The sequence below is a fragment of the Nicotiana tabacum genome, chromosome 1 (assembly GCF_000715075.1).
Source record: "Nicotiana tabacum cultivar K326 chromosome 1, ASM71507v2, whole genome shotgun sequence".
NCBI lineage: Eukaryota > Viridiplantae > Streptophyta > Magnoliopsida > Solanales > Solanaceae > Nicotiana > Nicotiana tabacum.
The window spans coordinates 103,886,535-103,908,236 of NC_134080.1; the positions used below are offsets into that span (position 1 = coordinate 103,886,535).

The 21,702-nt window shown below is 41.5% G+C and overlaps 1 protein-coding gene across 1 annotated transcript; it reads left to right on the top strand.

The window, feature by feature from the left end:
* Positions 1-718: 718 nt before the first annotated feature.
* On the top strand, positions 719-1,279 carry LOC142163313 (uncharacterized). The gene has a single exon (XM_075220589.1). The coding sequence runs from the start codon at positions 719-721 to the stop codon at positions 1,277-1,279; it is 561 nt and encodes a 186-aa protein (XP_075076690.1).
* Positions 1,280-21,702: the final 20,423 nt, after the last annotated feature.

Below are 21,702 nucleotides of genomic sequence, written 5' to 3' on the forward strand. Positions count from 1 at the left end.
GGCCCTAACCTTCCTCGTCACTACTCGACCAAGGTTAGGCTTGGCACTTACTGAGTACCGCTGTGGTGTACTCATGCCCTTTCTACGCATGTTTTTCATGTGCAGATCCAGGTACTTCGACTCAGCCCTACTACCCTTGAGGCGAGGTGATTCTCCAGAGACTTCGAGGTATATCTGCCGCGTCCGCAGACCGAGGAGTCCCTTTCCATTCTCTCATATAGTATTAGCCCTTCTGTATTTACTTTTGTTTGGACATTCTGGAGTTAGACACTTATAGTTATTCAATAGCTTGTGATTTCATGAGATTCCGAGTTTTGGGAAGTTGTTCAGTTTGAGAGTTATATTGTATATGTCGAGCGGCATCTTTAAACTTTCATTTGTTTATTCCGCAGTTCTTATTGGTTGATTCTGTTGTTTTCCCCTTTTTCGAAATTGTTAGGCTTACCTAGTCGTAGAGACTAGGTGCCGCCACGACAGTTCACAGAGGACGAACTTGGGTCGTAACAAAATCTTCAAGTAGGATATTGAAGGTATTTTTTTCTGAAATGTTGAAGTTTTTATCTTAAAATTATATGAAATGTTGCTTATATGTGTTGTATTTTGATTTTAGGAGGGAGATAGATTTTATGAATTTAACCAGTGGTTTCCTGCTGATTGTTATTGGAAAGTCAATCAAAATTTTAAGCAAACTATTTCATCGTTTTTGTGCGTTACTCAAATGGATCAATTAAAGAATGGTGTATTTGGGAAGTTTTTAGTGTTTAATGACGTGGGTCACTCTGGGAAGTTGAATCATCGTATGTTGCTTTCTCAAGTTTTTTACAAGGATAAAAGCAAAATGGTTTTTAGAGTTTTTGGGAACGACGTATCATTTACGGAAGATGATTTCCATACTATTATCGGGCTTAAGATTGAGGCATCTGATTATAGTTTCGTTGATGATAGAGAGTACAATTTGAAGGAACGGTATTTCTCAGATGTGAAAAACGATTTGAAGGTAGATAATTTGTATAAATTTATGCAAAAGCGTTCTTTACTCCGTGCTGGTGCAACAAATGGTGTATGTGTTGATATCGAGGTATGCGATGAAGATGCAGTAAAGCTTGCTGAGATTTATCTATTAGAAGCTGTTCTTTTGGGTAAAGAACATAGTAGAAATATAAGTGATCGTTCTATGAAAATCATAGATGACGCAGAACTTTGTGCTTCTTTTCCATGGGGCAGTTTCTGTTTTAATGAGCTTATTTATAATTTATCTCATCTTCTAACAACTGAGTAAGTAAAAAAGAAACCAATTGGTAGGATCGTATCTTATACGGCACTTGGATTCCCATTTTTGTTTAATGTATGGATAATGAAAGTCTTTAATAATTTACGTCAATTTTCAAAATATGAGGATCGGGGGCCAATTAGGATGTTGTCTTACTTCAGCATTGGATGTCCAAAATATGACACACTTTGCAATGATTTCATTAATAAAGCAAGTGTAAGTTAATAGTATCTGAATTTTTAATATTGTGCTCATATATTTTATTTTAATCTAATTATTTATCTTTTTGTTTATTTAATAGAACTTTAAGGTTTTCAAGGTGAATCAATTATATCTTCTCCAACCTTCATCAAAAGTTAATGTTAGCGACATTGTCAATGTAAGTAGTTGTTTCTCTGATTTTATTTAGTCTTTCTTTTCATTAATTTCTACTATCATATACTAGATTTTTGTTCTAATAACTTGAATTTAAAATTATGTTTGCTGTAAATTATTCTGGGAGTCTTTTCTCAGAAGTATTATTTTCCAGCTTTTTCTACTAGAAGTGGAATATACTCAATTAGTATAATTTACTAGAGCAGTATAATGACTGGATAATTATAAAACTCAATCTTTTTAATATACTTTATGAGTTTAATATATTCATATAGTATACTTCTATAGTACAAAACTAGATACGCCTAATATAATCTATGAGTAAATTTATCAAGTTTAGTAATAAATTTTGTGCAGTATATTATACTGGAAGTCTGTCCTATAAATGATTGTCTTCCAATATGTTATACAGGACATCTCCTGTGTGTAAGCTTTTTCTCAAGTATGTTATTCTGGATGAGTTTTGTTTAGACTAGAATTTTGTTTTATTTGTCATTACTTTTTCTGAGTGATAATTTGTCTTTTTTTTATTATGCTCTTTGATCCAGTATATAATACTTGAGTTTTGTTTGATTTCAGTATCTTTTAATGGAAGTCTTCCGTCTTTAAGCTTGTTGTCCAGTATGTTCTGAAGGCTTATATTATACGGGAAATCTATTTTCTGAAGACTTGTTTCCCAGTTTTTTATACTGTGTGGTTTTTTATTATGTTTTTTGTTTATAGAGTATAGTAATAAAATTTTCTCCAGTATATTACACTGGAAGTCTGTCATCTGAATGTTTGTCTTCCAGTATGTTATACTAGATGATTATTATATTATAGTTGAGTTTTGTTTGATTCCAGTATATTTTACAGGAAGTCTGCCGTGTGTAAGCTTGTTGTCTAGTATGTTATATTGTATGAGTTCTTTTTAGACTACAATTTTGTTTTATTTGTGATTAATTTTTTGAATGATTATTTGTCTTTTCGTTTTATAATATGCTCTTTGATTATTTTTCTTCTTTATACCCCAGTATTTGGTTCTGGAGTTTTACACCTTCTAATTCATTTCATCCAGTATATTATACTAGAAGACTGCCATCTGTAGGCTGTTTTGTCCAGTAAATTATACTGGATAAGTATAATATATTTTATTTCATTACGTTTTTCACTTCTAATAATTTACTATACAAAATTATATGCTACCCTTCTTGAATTGTGTTTACACTCAATAAGAATATTTCTGTGTTCTGATGCTGAAATTCTTACCATTTTTCTTTCCTTTTCAGAGGGTATTTGCCAAAGTTGAAGACATTATACGTGCAGATCAGGTTAATTTTAAGATAAAGATGAAGAAAAATATTAAAGCTAGTCAAAAAAAGATGAAGAAACATGTTAATAAATCTGTTAAGGTAATTAACTAGTTTGACAATTTATTTTAGTGTTGATTTTGTTCGTACAATAATATGTTGTATTCATTGTTGCAGGTTATTAATGAGAAGCTTGATATTGTTCTAGAGTTTATTCAAAATGCTAAAAAAGGAAATAAAAAGAAATATCATCATGGCTTGTTGAATGATGAAGATGAAAGCAATGAATTAAGAGATTGTTCCAGATTTTCAAATGAAAAACATGACAAAAGTAGTGAACATCGAAATAGTGAAGGTAATGAACAAGGAGATTATATTAATGGAGAGAAATATTCTGATAGAGATTTTGCTCATTTGTCGGGTGAAAAACTGGATGAATAGAGGAAGATGTTGAGTTACCAAAACAGGATGAACAATGCAATAAGAACTTTGAGGAGGCAGGACCTTCTGTTTCAATGCCAGCAATCATGGATATTGAGTCAGTCAGTGAAGAGGCAAATAATGAAGCTGATAATGAAGGTCGAGCACATTTTGATTCAATACCATTAGCCATGGACATTGATTCAGTTCACAGAGCATAAGTTACTGAAGAAGTTGTAGCAACCAGTGGAATTTTACTGAAAGGTCCTTGTGATGAAATAAGACCAGAATGTAATGCAGTTGAACCAGTTTTGATAGCTGGTACAGATGTTGAAGCTATGATGGTTAAAATAGCTGATGGAAAATAAGAGCTTTCTACACCACAGTCCAGTGAAAAGATTTTGCAAAATACCACAACTGGATCGTTAATTCCATTAGTCATGGACGTTGAATCAGTCATAGATGAAGCTGCAGTAGTTGTTGGAGGTTTAGAAAAGTTGTTATGATGAAGATACTACTAATGAACTGTGATCATCACTCGTTTTGAAAATAAATTTTGTGTTCTGAGGCCTTAAAAACCACTTTTTGTCTCACCTCAATTTACATGCACACTCAGGGCGCATTTCCGCAAATCTTTTATGTGAAAACTAAGTAAAATAAGGAAATTGGCCTTTAAAATTGATTAAAGTTGACTTTGTGATCCGATGGTCTCGTAGGATCCGTAGTAAAATTTGGGACTTGAGCGTATGTCCGGAATCAGATTCCAAGGTCCCAAGCCCGAGAAATGAATTTTTAAAGAAAATTATTTGCTGGAAAATACAAAGGCTTTTAGAAGAGAATTTATGTAATTTCTTGATGGTATCGGGCATGTATCTTGGTTTCGGAGCCTGGTACAAGTTTAAAATAATAATTAAGTTGATTTTGTGAAATTTGGTAAAGATCGGAATTGATTTGGTATAAAACGGACTTATAGTTGAGAAAATAGTAATTTCAATGTTCTTGAGTGATTTCATGAATTTGAGGTTTAATTCATAGTTGTTGATGTTATTTTGATTATTTGATCGTACGAGCAAGTTCATATGATATTTTTGGACTTGTGTGCATGTTTGGTTTGAAGCCCCGAGGGCTCGAGTGACTTTTGGATAGGCCACGGAGTGAAATTGGACTTAGGAAAGATTGCTGCTGATATTTTTGCCCAGGCCTCTGATTTTTACAACTCTTCAAACCCTAAAAACATCTTGGGCGATTTTTCAAAGGCATCAACTTCTCCAAATCATTAGTAAGTCATTTCCAACTCATTTTCTGCAATCCATAACATCTTTTCACATGATTTCAATTCAAAATCAAGGGTTTTCATGGGAAATTGGGTGATTTGGGTAGAACTTAGGATTTTCAATTTTTGGGGATTTGCACCTCGATTTGAGGTCCAATTTCAAAACAAATTATATATTTGAGTTCGTAGTGATCGGGTTTTAGTTCAAACCTTGGGTTTTGACCATGTGGGCCCGGGGTCAATTTTTGACTTTTTGGGGAAATCATTAGAAAACCTATTTTCATGCATTAGAATTGATTTATTTAGTATTTATTGATATCGTAAGTAAATTGTAACTAGATACAAGCGGTTTGGTGGTGGAATCGAGGGGTAAAGCGGTAGTTGAGGCTTGATTGTGTATGTGGCATTGAGGTAAGTGTTTGGTCTAACCTTAGCTTGAGGGATTAGGAGTTGTGTCTTATTTGCTATGTGTTAATTGTTGAGTACGGCGTATAGGTGTGGTAACGAGTATCTATACGTCGGAGTCAAGCATGCCTGTGAGTCTTATACTATGATTGTCGTGACTTCGTTATGTGTTGTTCATGCTTAATATAATGAATTCTAATGTTGAACAAGGCTCTTGGAAGTATTCTTAGTAATTGAACATTTTAGAGCAGTGGCTCAAGTTGAGAATTGAGTTGTGAAGTAATAAGAGGTTTATGATATTGCTTCCCCTGACGGGATGTTATTGCTTATGATATTGTTTCCCGTGCTGGGATATTATTCTAATAGTATTTTTCCCTTGCTGGGATTCTATTGTGATTTTATTGATTCCTTTGCCCGTATTGCTTTGTGATTGTTGCTTGGGTAAGGAAGAGTGCAAAAGCATGAAGGATGATGCTGTGCTGATATTGCAAATGTAAATGCACGAAGGGTGATGTCGTGCCATGATATGAGTGATAATGCATGAAGGATAATGTCGTGCCATGATGTTGTGATTTAAAAGCACAAAGGGTGATGCCGTGCTGAATATATTGATTCTTATGGTGAGAACGATAGTAAAAGCACGAAGGGTGATGTCGCGCACTTGTCATTGATTTCCTTATTCTTGCTTATAGTTGAATTTTGGTGTTTCGTATGCTTTTACTGATTTTCTGTTTGTACATGATATTTCCCCAAGCATGTTTCCCCTTCCCATCTTTAACTGCTAGTTTCGGTCATTATTACTTGCTGTGTATGATATAACTGCACATGTTTACTTGTTAGTCTTGTCCTAGCCTCGTCACTACTTCGCCGAGGATAGGCTCAACACTTACCAACACATGGGGTTGGTTGTGTTGATACAACACTCTGTACTGTGTACAGATCCCGATGTTGGAGCTTTGGACCACAGTGAGGTTGCTGCCTTCAGTCCATCAGGAGACCCGAGATAGTTCTGCAGGCGTCCGCGTCCTTGGCGTCCCCTTCTATCTTTCCATTCTATTTTTATGTAGTTCAAAGACAGATTCGTATTATTTCCTTCAGACCATTGTTTGTAGTATTCTTAGATAGTCTGTGAAATTGTGACACCAATTCTCGGTAGAGTTGTATTTGGACTTCCGTATGAGTATTTAGTGATATTATCAGTTTTTGTCTTCCGCATTTATTGTATTAGTATGGTTATTCCGATGTTGATTGTCTGTTAAATTGAACTGTCAAAAAGGCTAAGTAAACAGGGTAATAAAACTTGTAACTCTCAACTTGCCTAGCTTTCATGAGTAGGCTCCATCACGACTCTCGAAGGTGGAAAATTCGGGTCATGACAAATTGGTATCAGAGCTCTAGGTTGCTTAGGTATCACAATTCACAGATAAGCTTAGTACAGTCTGAGGGATTGGTACAGAGACGTCTGTATTTATCCCCAAAGGCTACAGAGTTAGGAAAACTTCACATCTATTCTCTCCTGTCGTGCGACTTGACTTATCAATGCTAATTGAACTTCCACTCTATTCTTTCGTAGATGGTGAGATCACGTACCGCTTCATCAGCTGACTAGCAGCCCGAGCCCCCGGTAGTAGCTCCTGCGAGGGGAAGAAGTCAAGGCCATGCTAGGGCCAGAGGCAGAGGCAGAGCTCAGCCCAGAGCTCGAGCTGCATCACCAGCGGCAAAGCCTCAAATTGAGTTTGACGATGAGGTTACAGCCTAGACGATTCCAACAAGACTGGAGAGTGTCGCCTAGGAAGGCTTGCTTCCTGTAGCACCAGCCGTCTCTCAGGCTGGAGGAGGAGCCAGACTCCTGCTACTCGCACTCCGGAGCAAGGCTCTAGTAGCTCAGCCAGTTGGGGTAGTTCAGCCGGGTGTTGTGGCATTGACTGGTAAGGGGCCAACTATGTCTGCTGATGCCTTGTGGAGTTTGGACATGTTCACCAAGCTTTTCACTACTACTTTTGGTGGTACATCTTCTGAGGATCCCCAGGATTATTTGGACAGCTCTCACGAGGTTCTACGGAACATATGGATAGTGGAGACTAATGGGGTCGACTTTCCTGCTTTTTGTTTGTCTAGATCTGCCAAGACTTGGTGGAGAGATTATTGTTTGGATAGACCAGCTGGGTCATCGGCTTTGTCTTGGGATCAGTTCTCTCAGATATTTCTGGAGAAGTTTCTTCCTATCACTCAGAGGGAGAACTATCGGAGGCCGTTTGAGTGTCTCCAGCAGGGTTCTATGACTGTAACCCAGTATGAGACCAGATTCATTAACTTGGCCCGTAATGCTCTTCTTGTACTTCCCACTGAGAGAGAGAGAAAGAGTGAGGAGGTTCATTGAGGGACTCATTCAACCTATTCGATTGTAGATGGCTAAGGAGACGGGGAGCGAGATTTCTTTGCAGGATGCGGCCAATGTGGCTAGGAGCGTTGAGATGGTTCTATTGTAGGGGAGTGGTCGAGGGTCTGAGAAGAGGCCTCGTCATTCGAGAAGGTTCAGTGGTGCCTCGTTTGGAGGCAATGATTCTTTTGGTAGGGGCCATCCTTCCAGGTCGTTTCATTCAGCACTTCAGGCTTCTCACGGTGCGCCAGGTGGTCGTGGTTCTCATATGCAGTATTCTGATCAGTTGCCCTACAGTGCACCACCAGCTTCTATCACTGCACCGCCGCTCTAGAGTTTTCAGAGTGGTTATTCAAGCCATCAGGGTCAGTAGTCTCAACAGCCGAGAGCTTGTTATACTTGTGGCGATACGAGGCATATGGCTAGATTTTGCCCTAGAGCACCAAGCAACTCTCAGCATTAGGGTTCCCGTGCCATGGTTTAGGCACCGAGTGTTCCACCGCCCGCTCTTCCAGCTAGAGGTGGAGGTAGAGGTGCTAGAGGTGGGGGTATAGGTATTAGAGGTGGAGGTCAGGCCGCTATAGGTGGAGGTCAGCCAGCAGGAGTTTGTACCAGAGATGTAGTTCAGAGTGGTAGGGCCCAGCCCCGATGTTATGCTCTTCCAGCCAGGCCTGAGGCTGAGGCCTCCGATGTAGTTATCACAAGTACTGTTTTGGTTTGTGGTAGAGATGCTTAAGTTCTATTTGATCCAGGATCTACATACTCCTAAGTGTCATCTTATGTTGCACCGTATCTGGTCATGCCTAGTGATTCCTTGAGTGCTCCTATATATGTGTGCTACACTAGTGGGTGATTCTATTATGGTAGATTGTGTCCATCGTTCATGTATACTTTTTAATTGGGGGTCTTGAGACTCGAGTAGATTTGTTACTTTTGGATATGGTTGATTTTGATGTCATATTGGGGATGAATTGGTTATCACCTTGCCACGCTATCTTGGATTGTCATGCCAAGACTGTGACCTTAGCCTTGCCGGGTCTACCTTGTTTGGAGTGGAGACGGTCTCCTGGTAATTTTACCCATAGGGTTATCTTATATATGAAGGCTCAGCGTATGGTCGAGTATGGTTGAGAAGGGGCGTTTGGCTTATGTTCGTGATTCTAATGCTGAGGTTCCTTCTATGAATTCTATGCCAGTTGTTCGAGAGTTTCCCGAGGTATTTCCTGCAGACCTGCTCGAGTATACTACTCGATAGGGATATTGACTTCTGCATTGATTTGGCACCGGGCACTCATCCCATTTCTATCCTGCCATATCGTATGGCCCCGCCTGAGTTGAAAGAATTAAAGGAGTGGTTTCAAGACTTGCTTGATAAAGGCTTTATTAGACCTAGTGTCTCGCTTTGGGGTGCGCCGGTATTATTTGTTAAGAAGAAGTACGGATCGATGAGAATATGTATAGATTATCAGCAGTTAAACAAGGTCACAATCAAGAATAAGTACCCATTGTCGAGGATTGATGATTTGTTTGATCAGTTTCAGGGTGCCAAGGTATTTTTATAGATTGACTTGAGATATGGCTACCATCAGTTGAGAATTATGGAATCTGATGTCCCTAAGATAGCTTTCCGCACTCGGTATGGGCATTATGAGTTTTTGGTGATGTCATTCGGGTTGACAAATTCCCCAGCAGCTTTCATGGATTTGATGAACCGAGTGTTCCACCGCCCGCTCTGCCAGCTAGAGGTGGAGGTAGAGGTGCTAGAGGTGGGGGTATAGGTATTAGAGGTAGAGGTCAGGCCGCTATAGGTGGAGGTCAGCCAGCAGGAGTTTGTACCAGAGATGTAGTTCAGAGTGGTAGGGCCCAGCCCCGATGTTATGCTCTTCCAGCCAGGCCTGAGGCTGAGGCCTCCGATGTAGTTATCACAAGTACTGTTTTGGTTTGTGGTAGAGATGCTTAAGTTCTATTTGATCCAGGATCTACATACTCTTATGTGTCATCTTATTTTGCACCGTATCTGGTCATGCCTAGTGATTCCTTGAGTGCTCCTATATATGTGTGCTACACTAGTGGGTGATTCTATTGTGGTAGATCGTGTCCATCGTTCATGTATACTTTTTAATTGGGGGTCTTGAGACTCGAGTAGATTTGTTACTTTTGGATATGGTTGATTTTGATGTCATATTGGGGATGAATTGGTTATCACCTTGCCACGCTATCTTGGATTGTCATGCCAAGACTGTGACCTTAGCCTTGCCGGGTCTACCTTGTTTGGAGTGGAGACGGTCTCCTGGTAATTTTACCCATAGGGTTATCTTATATATGAAGGCTCAGCGTATGGTCGAGAAGGGGTGTTTGGCCTATTTGGCATATGTTCGTGATTCTAATGCTGAGGTTCCTCCTATGGATTCTGTGCCTGTTGTTCGTGATTTTCTTGAGGTATTTTCTTCAGACCGGTTGAGTATGCTACTCGATAGGGATATTGACTTTTGCATTGATTTGGCTCCGGGCACTCATCCCATTTCTATCCCGCCATATCATATGGCCCCGCCTGAGTTGAAAGAATTAAAGAAGCGGTTTCAAGACTTGCTTGATAAAGGCTTTATTAGACCTAGTGTCTCGCTTTGGGGTGCGCCGGTGTTATTTGTTAAGAAGAAGGACGGATCGATGAGAATGTGTATAGATTATTGGCAGTTAAACAAGGTCACAATCAAGAATAAGTACCCATTGTCGAGGATTGATGATTTGTTTGATCACCTTCAGGGTGCCAAGGTATTTTTATAGATTGACTTGAGATATGGCTACCATCAGTTGAGAATTAGGGAATCCGATGTCCCTAAGATAGCTTTCCGCACTAGGTACGGGCATTATTAGTTTTTGGTATGTCATTCGGGTTGAAAAATTTCCCAGCAACTTTCATGGATTTGATGAACCGAGTGTTCAAGCCATTTTTGGATTCATTCGTGATAGTTTTAATTGATGATATTTTGATCTATTCCTGCAGCCGGGAGGAGCATGAGTAGCATTTATGAGTTGTTATTCAGACTTTGAGAATTAGTCAGTTGTATGCTAAGTTTTTGAGGTGTGAGTTCTGGTTGAGTTCAGTTGCATTCTTGGGCCACGTTGTATCAGCAGAGGGTATTCAGATGGATCCGATGAAGATAAAGGTAGTCAAAAACTGGCCTAGACCCGTGTCAGCTACAGAGATCCAGAGTTTCTTGGGTTTGGTAGGCTATTACCATCGGTTTGTGGAGGGGTTTTCATCTATTGCAGCCCCGATGACCAGGTTGACCCAAAAGGGTGCCTAATTCAGGTGGTCGGACGAGTGTGAGGCGAGCTTTCAGAAGCTTAAGACAGTTTTGACTACGGCGCTGGTGTTGGTATTGCCTACAGGTTTAGGGCCATATACAGTTTATTGTGGCGCATCTTGTATTGGACTTGGTGCAGTGTTGATGCAGGATGATAAGGTCATTGCTTATGCTTTGAGACAATTGAAGATTCATGAGAAGAATTATCCAGTTCATGATTTGGAGTTAGCAGCCATTGTTCACTCGCTGAAGATTTAAAGGCACTATTTATATGGTGTGTCATGTGAGGTGTTCACGGTTCACAAGAGTCTACGGTATTTGTTCAAGCAGAACGAGCTGAATTTGAGGCAGAGAAGTTGGTTGGAGCTATTGAAAGACTATGATATCTTCATCTTATATCATCCATGGAAGGCCAATGTGGTGATCGATGCTTTGAGTAGAAAGTCAGTCAGCATGGCAGTCTTGCGTATATTCTGGTCGGTGAGAGGCCGTTTGCTTTGGATGTTCAGGCTTTAGCCAATCAGTTCATGAGGTTGGATGTTTCCAAGCCCAGCCGTGTGTTAGCTTGCACAATTGCTCGTTCTTCATTATTTGAGCGTATTCGAGATCGACAGTATGATGATCCTTATTTGCTTGTCCTTAGAGACATGGTGCGGCACGGGGGTGCCAAGCAGGTTACAATTGGAGATGATGGAGTTTTGAGGATGCAGGGTCGAGTTTGTTAGCCTAATGTGGATGGACTTCATGAGTTGATTTTAGAGGAGGCCCATAGTTCCCGATACTCTATTCATCCAGGCGCCGCTAAGATTTATCAGGACTTGCGATAGCATTATTGGTGGAGGAGGAGGAAGAAGGATATTGTTGCATATTTGAATTGTCAGCAGGTAAATTACGAGCATCAGAGACCAGGTGGTTTGTTCCAGAAGATTGATATTCCTGAGTGTAAGTGGGAGCGTATCACTATGGACTTCGTTGTTAGACTCTCACGGACTCAGAGGAAGTTCGATGCAGTGTGGGTTATTGTTGATAGGCTTACCAAGTTACTGTATTTCATTCCTGTGGTGGTTTCCTACTCTTCTGAGCGGTTGGCAGAGATCTATATCCGGCAGGTTGTTCGTTTTCATGGTGTGCCCATATCTATCATTTCTGACCGAGGTACGCAATTTACTTTACATTTCTGGAGGGTAGTTCAACGTGAATTGGGCACACGAGTCGAGTTGAGTACAACATTTCATCCTCAGATAAACGGGCAGTCCGAGCGTACTATTCAGATTTTGGAGGATATGCTCCAAGCTTGTGTCATTCACTTTGGAGGCTTGTGGGATTAGTCCTTGCCTTTAGCGTAGTTTGCCTGCAACAACAAATACCAGTCGAGCATCCAGATGGCTCCCTATGAGGCTTTATATGGTAGGCAGTGTCGGTCGCCGGTTGGGTGGTTTGAGCCGGGAGAGGCTCAGTTTTTGGGTACGGATCTAGTTCAGGATGCCTTGGACAAGGTTAAGATCATTCAGGATAGGCTTCGTACAGTTCAGTCCAAGCAAAAGAGTTATGCCATCCCTAAGGTTCGTGATGTGGCATTCATGGTCTGCGAGTGGGTGTTGCTTCAGGTGTTGCCTATGAAGGGCGTGACGATATTTGGAAAGAAGGGCAAGCTAAGCCCTAGATTCATTGGTCCTTTTGAGATTCTTGATCGAGTGGGAGAGGTGGCTTACAGACTTGCGTTGCCACCGAGTTTATCAACCGTGCATCTAGTGTTCTATGTGTCCATGCTTCAGAAATATCACGGGGATCCATCCCACGTGTTAGACTTCAGCACTGTCCAGTTGTACAAGGAGTTGTCCTATGAGGATGAGCCAATGGCTATTTTAGACTGGCAAGTTCATCAGTTGAGATCGAAGAGTATCCCTTCTGTTCGTATTCAGTGGAGAGGTCAGCCTGCCGAGGCTGCTACCTGGGAGTCCGAGTCCGATATGCGGAGCCGATATCCCCATATTTTCTCCAACTTAGGTAATTTTCTTATGTCCATTCGAGGTGAACAGTTTTGGCTCACCTCAATTTGCGTGCACAGTCTGTGCGTGTTTCCGGAAAGCTTTTATGTGAAACCTATGTAAAATAAGGAAATTGGCCTTTAAAATTGATTAAAGTTGACATTGGTCAACATTCTTGGTAGATGGACCCGTACCCGTGATCCGACGGTCTCTTAGAGTCCGTAGTAAAATTTGGAACTTGGGCGTATGCCCGAAATCGGATTCCGAGGTCCCAAACCCGAGAAATAAATTTTTAAAGAAAATTATTTACTGGAAAATACAAAGGCTTTTAGAAGAGAATTTATGTAATTACTTGATGGTATCAATCCCGTATCTTAGTTCTGGAGCCCGGTACAAGTTTAAATAATAATTAAGTTGAATCATTGAAATTTGGTAAAGATCAGAATTGATTTGGTATAAAATGGACTTATAGTTGAGAAAATAGTAATTTCAATGTTCTTGAGTGTCACGGCCCAGATTTCCCACCCTCAGGAGTCGTGATAAGTTGGTATCAGAGCTCTAGGTTGCTTAGGTCTCACAATTCACGGACAAGCTTAGTATAGTCTGAGGGATCGGTACAGAGACGTCTGTATTTATCCCCTAGAGGCTAAAAAGTTAGGAAAAACTTCACATCTATTCTTTCCTGTCGTGCGACTTGATTTCCCAATGCTAATTGAACTTCCACTCTGTTCTTTCGAGATGGTGAGAACATGTACCGCTTTATCAGCTGACCAGCAGCCCGAGCCCCCAGTAACAGCTCCTGCGAGGGGCAGAGGCTAAGGCCATGCTAGGGCCCGAGGCAGAGGCAGAGCTCAGCCTAAAGCTCGAGCAGCTGCACCAGCGGTGGAGCCTCAGGTTGAGTTTGACGATAAGGTTCCAGCCCAGACAGTTCCAGCAGGACCAGCTCAGGTCCCAGAGGGGTTCATTGCCACCCCAGTACTTCAGGATGCTCTGGTCCGTCTAGTGGGCCTTATGGAGAGTGTCGCCTAGGCAAGCTTGCTTCCTATATCACCAACCGTCTCTAAGGCTGGAGGAGGAACCCATACTCCTGCTACTCACACTCCGGAGAAGATGGCTCCCCAGTTCCAGACTCCAGCAGCCCAGCTAGTTGGGGTAGTTCAGCTTGGTGTTGTGGCACAGACCGGTGAGGGGCCAACTATGTGTGTTGATACCTTGTGGAGATAGGACAGGTTCACCAAGCTTTTTACTACTACTTTTGGTGGTACATCTTCTGAGGATCCCCAGGATTATTTGGACAGTTGTCATGAGGTTCTTCGGAACATGAGGATAGTGGAGACCAATGGGGTCGACTTTGCTGCTTTTCATTTGTCTGGATCCGCCAAGACCTGGTGGAGAGATTATTGTTTGGCTAGACCAGTTGGGTCACCAGCTTTGACTTGGGATCAGTTCTCTCAATTATTTTTGGAGAAGTTTCTTTTTATCAGTCAGAGGGAGAATTATCGGAGGCAGTTTGAGTGTCTCCAATAAGGTTCTATGACTGTTACTTAGTACGAGACTAGATTTATTGACTTGGCCCGTCATGCTCTTCTTATACTTCCCACTGAGAGAGAGAGAGTGAGTAGGTTCATTGAGGGACTCGTTCAGCCTATTCAATTGCAGATGGCTAAGGAGACGGAGACGAGATTTCTTTTCAGGATGCGGCCAATGTGGCCAGGAGAGTTGAGATGGTTTTATCACAGGGAGGTGGTCACGGGTCTGACAAGAGGCCTCGTCATTTGGGCAGGTTCAGTGGTGCCTCATCTGGAGGTAGGGATTCTTTTGATAGGGGCCATCCTTCCAGGCCATTTCATTCAGCACTTCAGGTTTCTCACGGTGCTCCAGGTGGCCGTGGTTCTCATATGCAGTATTTAGATTAGTTTTACTATAGTGAACCACCAGCTCCTACCAGTGCACCTCCGCTCTAGAGTTTTCAGAGTGGTTATTCAAGCCGTCTGGGTTAGTAGTCTAAGTAGTCGTGGGCTTGTTATACTTGTGGTTATACGAGGCATATTGCTAGATTTTGTCCTCGAGCACCGAGCAGCTCTCAGCATTAGGGTTCTCATGCCATGGTTTAGGCACCGAGTGTTCCACCGCCTACTCAGCTAACCAGAGGTAGAGGTAGAGGTAGAGGTGTTAGAGGTAGAGGTCAGGCCGCTAGAGGTAGAGGCCAGCTAGCAGGAGGTCATCCCAGAGATGTATTTTAGAGTGGTGGGGCCCAACCCTGATGTTATGCTATTCCAGCCAGGCCTGAGGCTGAGGCTTCCGATGCAGTTATCACAGGTACTATTCTAGTTTGTAGTAGAGATACTTCAGTTCTATTTGCACCGTATCTGGTCATGCCTAGTGATTCTTTGTGTGCTTCTGTATATGTGTCTACACTGGTGGGTGATTCTATTATGGTAGATCATGTTCATCATTCATGTATAGTTATGATTGGGGGTCTTGAGACTCGAGTAAATTTGTTACTTTTGGATATGCTTGATTTTGATGTCATATTAGGGATGGGTTGTCACCTTACCACGCTATCTTGGACTGTCATGCCAAGACTGTGACCTTAGCCTTGCCTAGTTTACCTCTTTTAGAGTGGAGAGGGACTCCTGGTCATTCTACTCGTAGGGTTATCTCATATGTGAAGGCTCGACGTATGGTGGAGAAGGGATGTTTGGCCCATTTGGCATATTTCGTGATTCTAGTGCCGAGGTTCCTTCAATGGATTCTGTGTTTGTTGTTCATGAGTTTCCTGAGGTATTTCCTTCAGACCTGTCGGGTATGCCATCCGACAGGGATATTGACTTTTGCATTGATTTGGCTTCGGGCACTCAGCCTATTTCTCTCCCGCCGTATCCTTTGGCCCCGCCAGAGTTGAAAGAATTGAAGGAGCAGTTGCAAGACTTGCTTGATAAAGGCTTTCTTAGACCTAGAGTCTCACCTTGGGGTGCACCGGTGTTGTTTGTTAAGAAAAATGACGGATCAATGAGGATGTGTATAGATTACCGGCAGTTGAACAAGGTTACAATCAAGAATAAGAATCCATTGCTGAGGATTGATGATTTGTTGGATTGGCTTTAGGGTGCCAGGGTATTTTCGAAGATTGACTTGAGATCTGCCTACCATCAATTGAGGATTAGGGCATCCGATGTCCCTAATATAGCTTTCCGCACTCGGTACAAGCATTATGAGTTCTTGGTGATGTCATTTGGGTTGATAAATGCCCCAGCAGATTTTATGGATTTGATGTACCGAGTGTTCAAGCCTTACTTGGATTCATTAGTGATAATCTTCATTGATGATATTTTGATCTATTCCCGCAGCCGGGAGGAGCATGAACAACTTTTGAGAGTTGTTCTTCATACTTTGAGAGATAGTAAGTTGCATCCTAAGTTTTCAAAGTGTGAGTTCTGGTTGAGTTCAGTTTCATTTTTGGGTCATGTTATTTCAGCAGAAGGTATTCAGGTGGTTCCGAAAAAGATAGAGGCAGTCAAGAACTGGCCTAGACCCGCATCAGCTACAAAGATCCAGAGTTTCTTGGGTTTGGCAGGCTATTACCATCGGTTTGTGGAGGGGTTTTCATCTATTGCAGCCCCGATGATCAGGTTGACCCAGAAGGGTGCCCAGTCAAGTAGTCGGACGAGTGTGAGGCGAGCTTTCAGAAGCTCAAGACAGCTTTGACTATGGCGCCGGTGTTGGTTTTGCCCACATGTTCAGGGCCATATAAAGTTTATTGGGACTCATCTCGTATTGTTCACGCGTTAAAGATTGGAGGCATTATCTGTATGGCATTTCATGTGAGGTGTTCACGGATCACAAGAGTCTACAGTATGTGTTCAAGCATAAGGAGCTAAATTTTAGTTAGAGAAGGTGGTTGGAGCTATTGAAAGACTATGATATCACCATCTTATATCATCCGAGAAAGGCAAATGTGGTGGCCGATGCTTTGAATAGAAAGTCAGCCAGTATGGGCAGTCTTGCATATATCTTGTTTGGCGAGAGACCGCTTGCTTTGGATGTTCAGGCTTTGGCCAATCAGTTCGTGAGGTTGGATGTTTCTGAGCCCAGTCGTGTGTTAGCTTGCATAGTCGCTCGTTCTTCATTATTTGAGCATATCCGAGATCGGCAGTATGATGATTCTCATTTGCTTGTCCTTAGAGATACAGTGTGGCACAAAGGTGCCAAGCAGGTTACAGTTGGAGATGATGGAGTTTTGAGGATGCATGGTCGTATTTGTGTGCCTAATGTGGATGGACTTCGAGAGTTGATTTTAAAGGATGTCCATAGTTCCCGGTACTCAATTCATCCAGGCACCGCTATGATGTATCAGGATTTGTGGCAGCATTGTTGGTAGAGGAGGATGAAGAAGGATATTGTTGCATATGTGGCTCGGTGTTTGATTTGTCAGAAGGTAAAGTACGAGCATCAGAGACATGGTGGTTTGTTCTAGAAGATTAAGATTTCTAAGTGGAAGTGGGAGCGTATCACTATGGACTTCGTTGTTGGACTCCCACAGACTTAGTGGAAGTTTGATGTTGTGTGGGTTACTGTTGATAGGCTGACCAAGTTAGCACATTTCATTCCTATGGCAGTTTCCTATTCTCTTGAGAGGTTAGCCGAGATCTATATCCAGGAGATTGTTCATCTTCATGGTGTGCCCGTGTCTATCATTTTTGACCGAGGTACGCAGTTTACCTCACATTTCTAGAGGGCAGTTCAGCATGAGTTAGGCACACGAGTCGAGTTGAGCAAAACATTTCATCCTTAGATGGACAGACAGTCCGAGCGTACTATTCAAATTTTAGAGGATATGCTCCGAGGTTGTGTCATTGACATTGGAGGCACGTGGTATCGGTTCTTTCCTTTAGCGGACTTTGCCTACAATAACAGCTACCAGTCGAGCATCCAGATGGCTCTTTATGAGGATTTATATGGTAGGCGATATCGATCGCCGGTTGGATGGTTTGAGCCGGGAGAGGCTCGGTTGTTGAGTACAGATCTAGTACACGATTCCTTGGACAAGGTTACGATAATTCAGGATAGGCTTCGTATAGCTCAATTCAGGCAAAAGAGTTATGCTGACCGTAAGTTCGTGATGTGGCATTCATGGTCGGCGAGCGGGTGTTGCTTAGCCCTAGATTCATTGTCCCATTTGAGATTCTTGATCGAGTGGGAAAGGTGGCTTATAGACTTGCGTTGTCGCCGAGTTTATCAGCCGTGCATCCAGTTTTTCAGATGTCCATGCTTCGGAAATATCACGATGATCTATCCCACGTGTTAGATTTCAGCACTGTCTAGTTAGACAAGGACTTGTCCTATAAGAGGAGCCGGTAGCTATTCTAGACCGGTAGGTTCATCAGTTGAGATCGAAGAGTTTCCCTTCTGTTCGTGTTCAGTGGAGAGGTCAGTCTCCCAAGGCAGCTACTTGGGAGTTCGAGTCTGATATGCGGAGCCGATATCCCCATCTTTTCTCCGACTTAGGTACTTTTCTTATGCCTGTTTGGGGACGAACGATTGTTTTAGAGTTGGAGAATGTGATGACCCAAAAGGTTATCACTCGTTTTGAAAGTAAATTCTGTGTTCTAATGCCTTAAAAACCTCTTTTTGTATCACCTCGATTTGCGTGCACAGTCCGGGTGCGTTTCCGAAAAGCTTTTATGTGAAAACTAAGTGAAATAAGGAAATTTGCTTTTAAAATTAAATAAAGTTGACTTTGGTTAACATTCTGGGTAAACGGACCCGAACCTGTGATCCAACGGTCTCGTAAGTCCATATTGCACTTGGGCGTATGCCCGGAATCGAATTCCGAGTTCCCATGCCCGAGAAATGAATTTTTGAAAAGAATTATTTTCTGGAAAATATAAAGGTTTTTTAGAAGTGAATTGATGTATTTTCTTGATGGTATCGTACCAGTATCTTTGTTTCGGAGCCCGGTACAAATTTGAAATAATAAATGTATAATTTGGTAAAGATCGGAATTGGTTTGGTATAAAACGGACCTATAGTTGAGAAAATAGTAATTTTGATGTTCTTGAGCGATTTCATGAATTTGAGGTTTAATTCATAGTTGTTTATGTTATTTTGTTGATTTGATTGCACGAGCAAGTCCGTATGATATTTTTGGACTTGCGTGCATGTTTTGTTTGAAGCCCCGAGGGCTCGGTGAGTTTTAGATAGGCCACGAAATGTAATTGGACTTACGAGCAAGTGCTGGTATCTTGTATTTTTTCCCAGGCCTCTGATCTCGCAATTGCGAGATCAGGTTTCGCAATTGCAAGATTAGGCTTCACAATTACGAAGTGGACATGCTTGGTAAATGCGACCCAGTGTCGCAAATGCGAACCAAGCCTGGGCAGGCCTTTTTTGCAAATGCAAACAATGGGTGGGAATTGCGAAGCCCTCCCAATCGCAAATGCGATGTTCCCTTCGCAAGTGCGAAGGTGACAAGATTTTCCCATGGTCACAAATGCGACAGGTTCTTCGCATTTGCGAAGACAACTGGTCCTGAAGGGGTTTACAATTGCGAACCCTGGTCGCAATTGCGACATTTGTGACCAGTTAATTTGGACTTAGACACATTTTTCTTCATTTTTCAAACTCTCTCAAAACCCTAAGCTCTCTTGGGCGATTTTCTAAAGAAACATTCTTCTCCAAATCAATTGTAAGTCATTTCTAACTTATTTTCTTTAATCTATAACATCTTTTCATATGATTTCAATTCAAAATCAAGGGTTTTCATGGGGGAAATTGGGTGTTTTGGGTAGAACTTAGGATTTTCAAATTTTGGGGATTTGGACCTTGATTTGAGGTCCGATTTCAAAATAAATTATATATTTTGGTTCGTGGGTGAATGGCTAATCGGGTTTTGGTTCGAACCTCGGGTTTTGATCATGTGGGCCCGGGGTCGATTTTTGACTTTTTGGGGAAATCTTTAGAAAACCTATTTTCATGCATTAGAATTGATTCATTTAGCATTTATTGATATCGTTAAGTAAATTGTAGCTAGATACAAGCGAATTGGTGATGGAAACAAGAGGTAAAGTTATAGTTGAGGCTTGAATTGTGTTCGTGGCATTGAGGTAAGTGTTTGGTCTAACCTTAGCTTGAGGGATTAGGAGTTGTGTCCTATTTGCTATGTATTAATTGTTGAGTACGACGTATAGGTGTGGTGACAAGTATCTATACGTCGGTGTCAAGCATGCCCCTGAGTCTTATGCTATGATTAACTTGACTCCGTTTCGTATTCTTCATGCTTTATAAGATGATTTCTATTGTTGAACAAGGCTTGTGGAATTATTATTGGTAATTGAACATTGTAGAGCATTGGTTCAAGTTAAGAATTGAGTTGTGAAGTAATTGTGGAAAAGAGAAGAGTTTTATGATATTGTCTCCCTTGCCAGGATGTTATTGCTTTTGATATTATTTTCCTTGCCGGGATGTTATTACTCATGATATTATTTCCCTTGCCAGGATATTGTTGTTATGCTATTGTTCCCTTGGCGGGGTTTTATTGTGATATTATTGATTCCCTTGCCCAAATTGCTTTTTGATTGTTGTTTGGGTCCGGAAGAGTGCTATTCCCAAAGTGTGATGTCGTGCAAGAGTTTGAGAGTGTTAATGCACGAAGGGTGATGTTGTGTCGATATTGTGAGGTAAAAGCATGAAGGGTGATGTCGTATCGCACGATGTACAATGTCGTGACATGATATGAGTGATAATGCACGAAGGATAATTCCATGCCATGATTATGTGAGGTAAAAGCACTAAGGATGATACCGTGCCGATTCTATTGATTTTTATTGAGGATGAGAGTAAAAGCACGAAGGGTGATGCCGTGCACGTGTTATTGAGTTCTTGATTCCTGCTGATAATTGAATTATGGCTTTCTTTACATTCTTCTATTGGTTTTCTGTTGTTACCTGATATTCTCCGCAGCATGTTTTCCCCCTCCTATCTTTAACTATAAATTTTTGCCTTTATTTTTCCGTTATATATGATTTAACTGCACAGGTTTATTTGGTAGTCTTGTCCTAACCTCGTCACTACTTCGCCGAGGTTAGGCTAGGCACTTACCAGCACACAGTATCTGTTGTGCTGATACTACACTCTACATGTGCAGATCCCGGTGCTACAGCTTTTGGACCACAGTAAGGTTGCTGCCTACAGTCCATCAGGCGACCCGAGGTAGTCTGCAGGCCTTGGCGTCCCCTTCCTATCTAGTTTTTCTTCTGTTCTTTAATATATCAGAGATAGACATGTATCTATTTTGTTCAGACCCTGTTTGTAGTATTCTTCGATAGTCTGTGAGATTGTGACACCAGTTCTGGGTAGCTTCTGTTTATCGATTGGCATCGGTATTATTATCAAATTGTTACATTTCATTCTTCTGCCTTATTATTTTTCACTATTTATATGATGTTAATTCACAACTATTAAAGAATTAAATATGGAAAAAATAAAATATTTGGAATAATTGGCAATGCCTAGCTTTTACTAGTAGGCGCCATCACGACTCCCGAGGGTGGGAAATTCAGGTTGTGACATTGAGTGATTTCATGAATTTGAGGTTTAATTCATAGTTGTTGATGTTATTTTGATGATTTTATCGCACGAGCAAGTCCGTATGATATTTTTGGACTTGTGTGCATGTTTGGTTTGGAGCCTCGAGGGCTCGGGTGAGTTTTGGATAGGTCATAGAGTGAAATTGGACTTAGGAAAGATTTGTGGTATCTGGTATTTTTGCCCAGGCCTCTGATCTTGCAATCGCGAGACCAGGCTTCGCAATTGCGAAGTTCTCAGGCTTGAAAATTGCGACCCAGGCATCGCAAATGCGAACCAAGCCTGGGCAGGCCTTGATCACAAATGCGACCCTTTTATCACAAATGCGAAAAGGGAAGAGTCACAAATGCGACTAATTTATAATGCGAAGACAACAGGTTCCAAAGGTGTTCACAATTGCGAACCCTG

Coding starts and splice junctions, on each gene's coding strand:
- LOC142163313 (XM_075220589.1), top strand. CDS start 719: ATGGATCAATTAAAGAATGGTGTATTTGGGAAGTTTTTAGTGTTTAAT.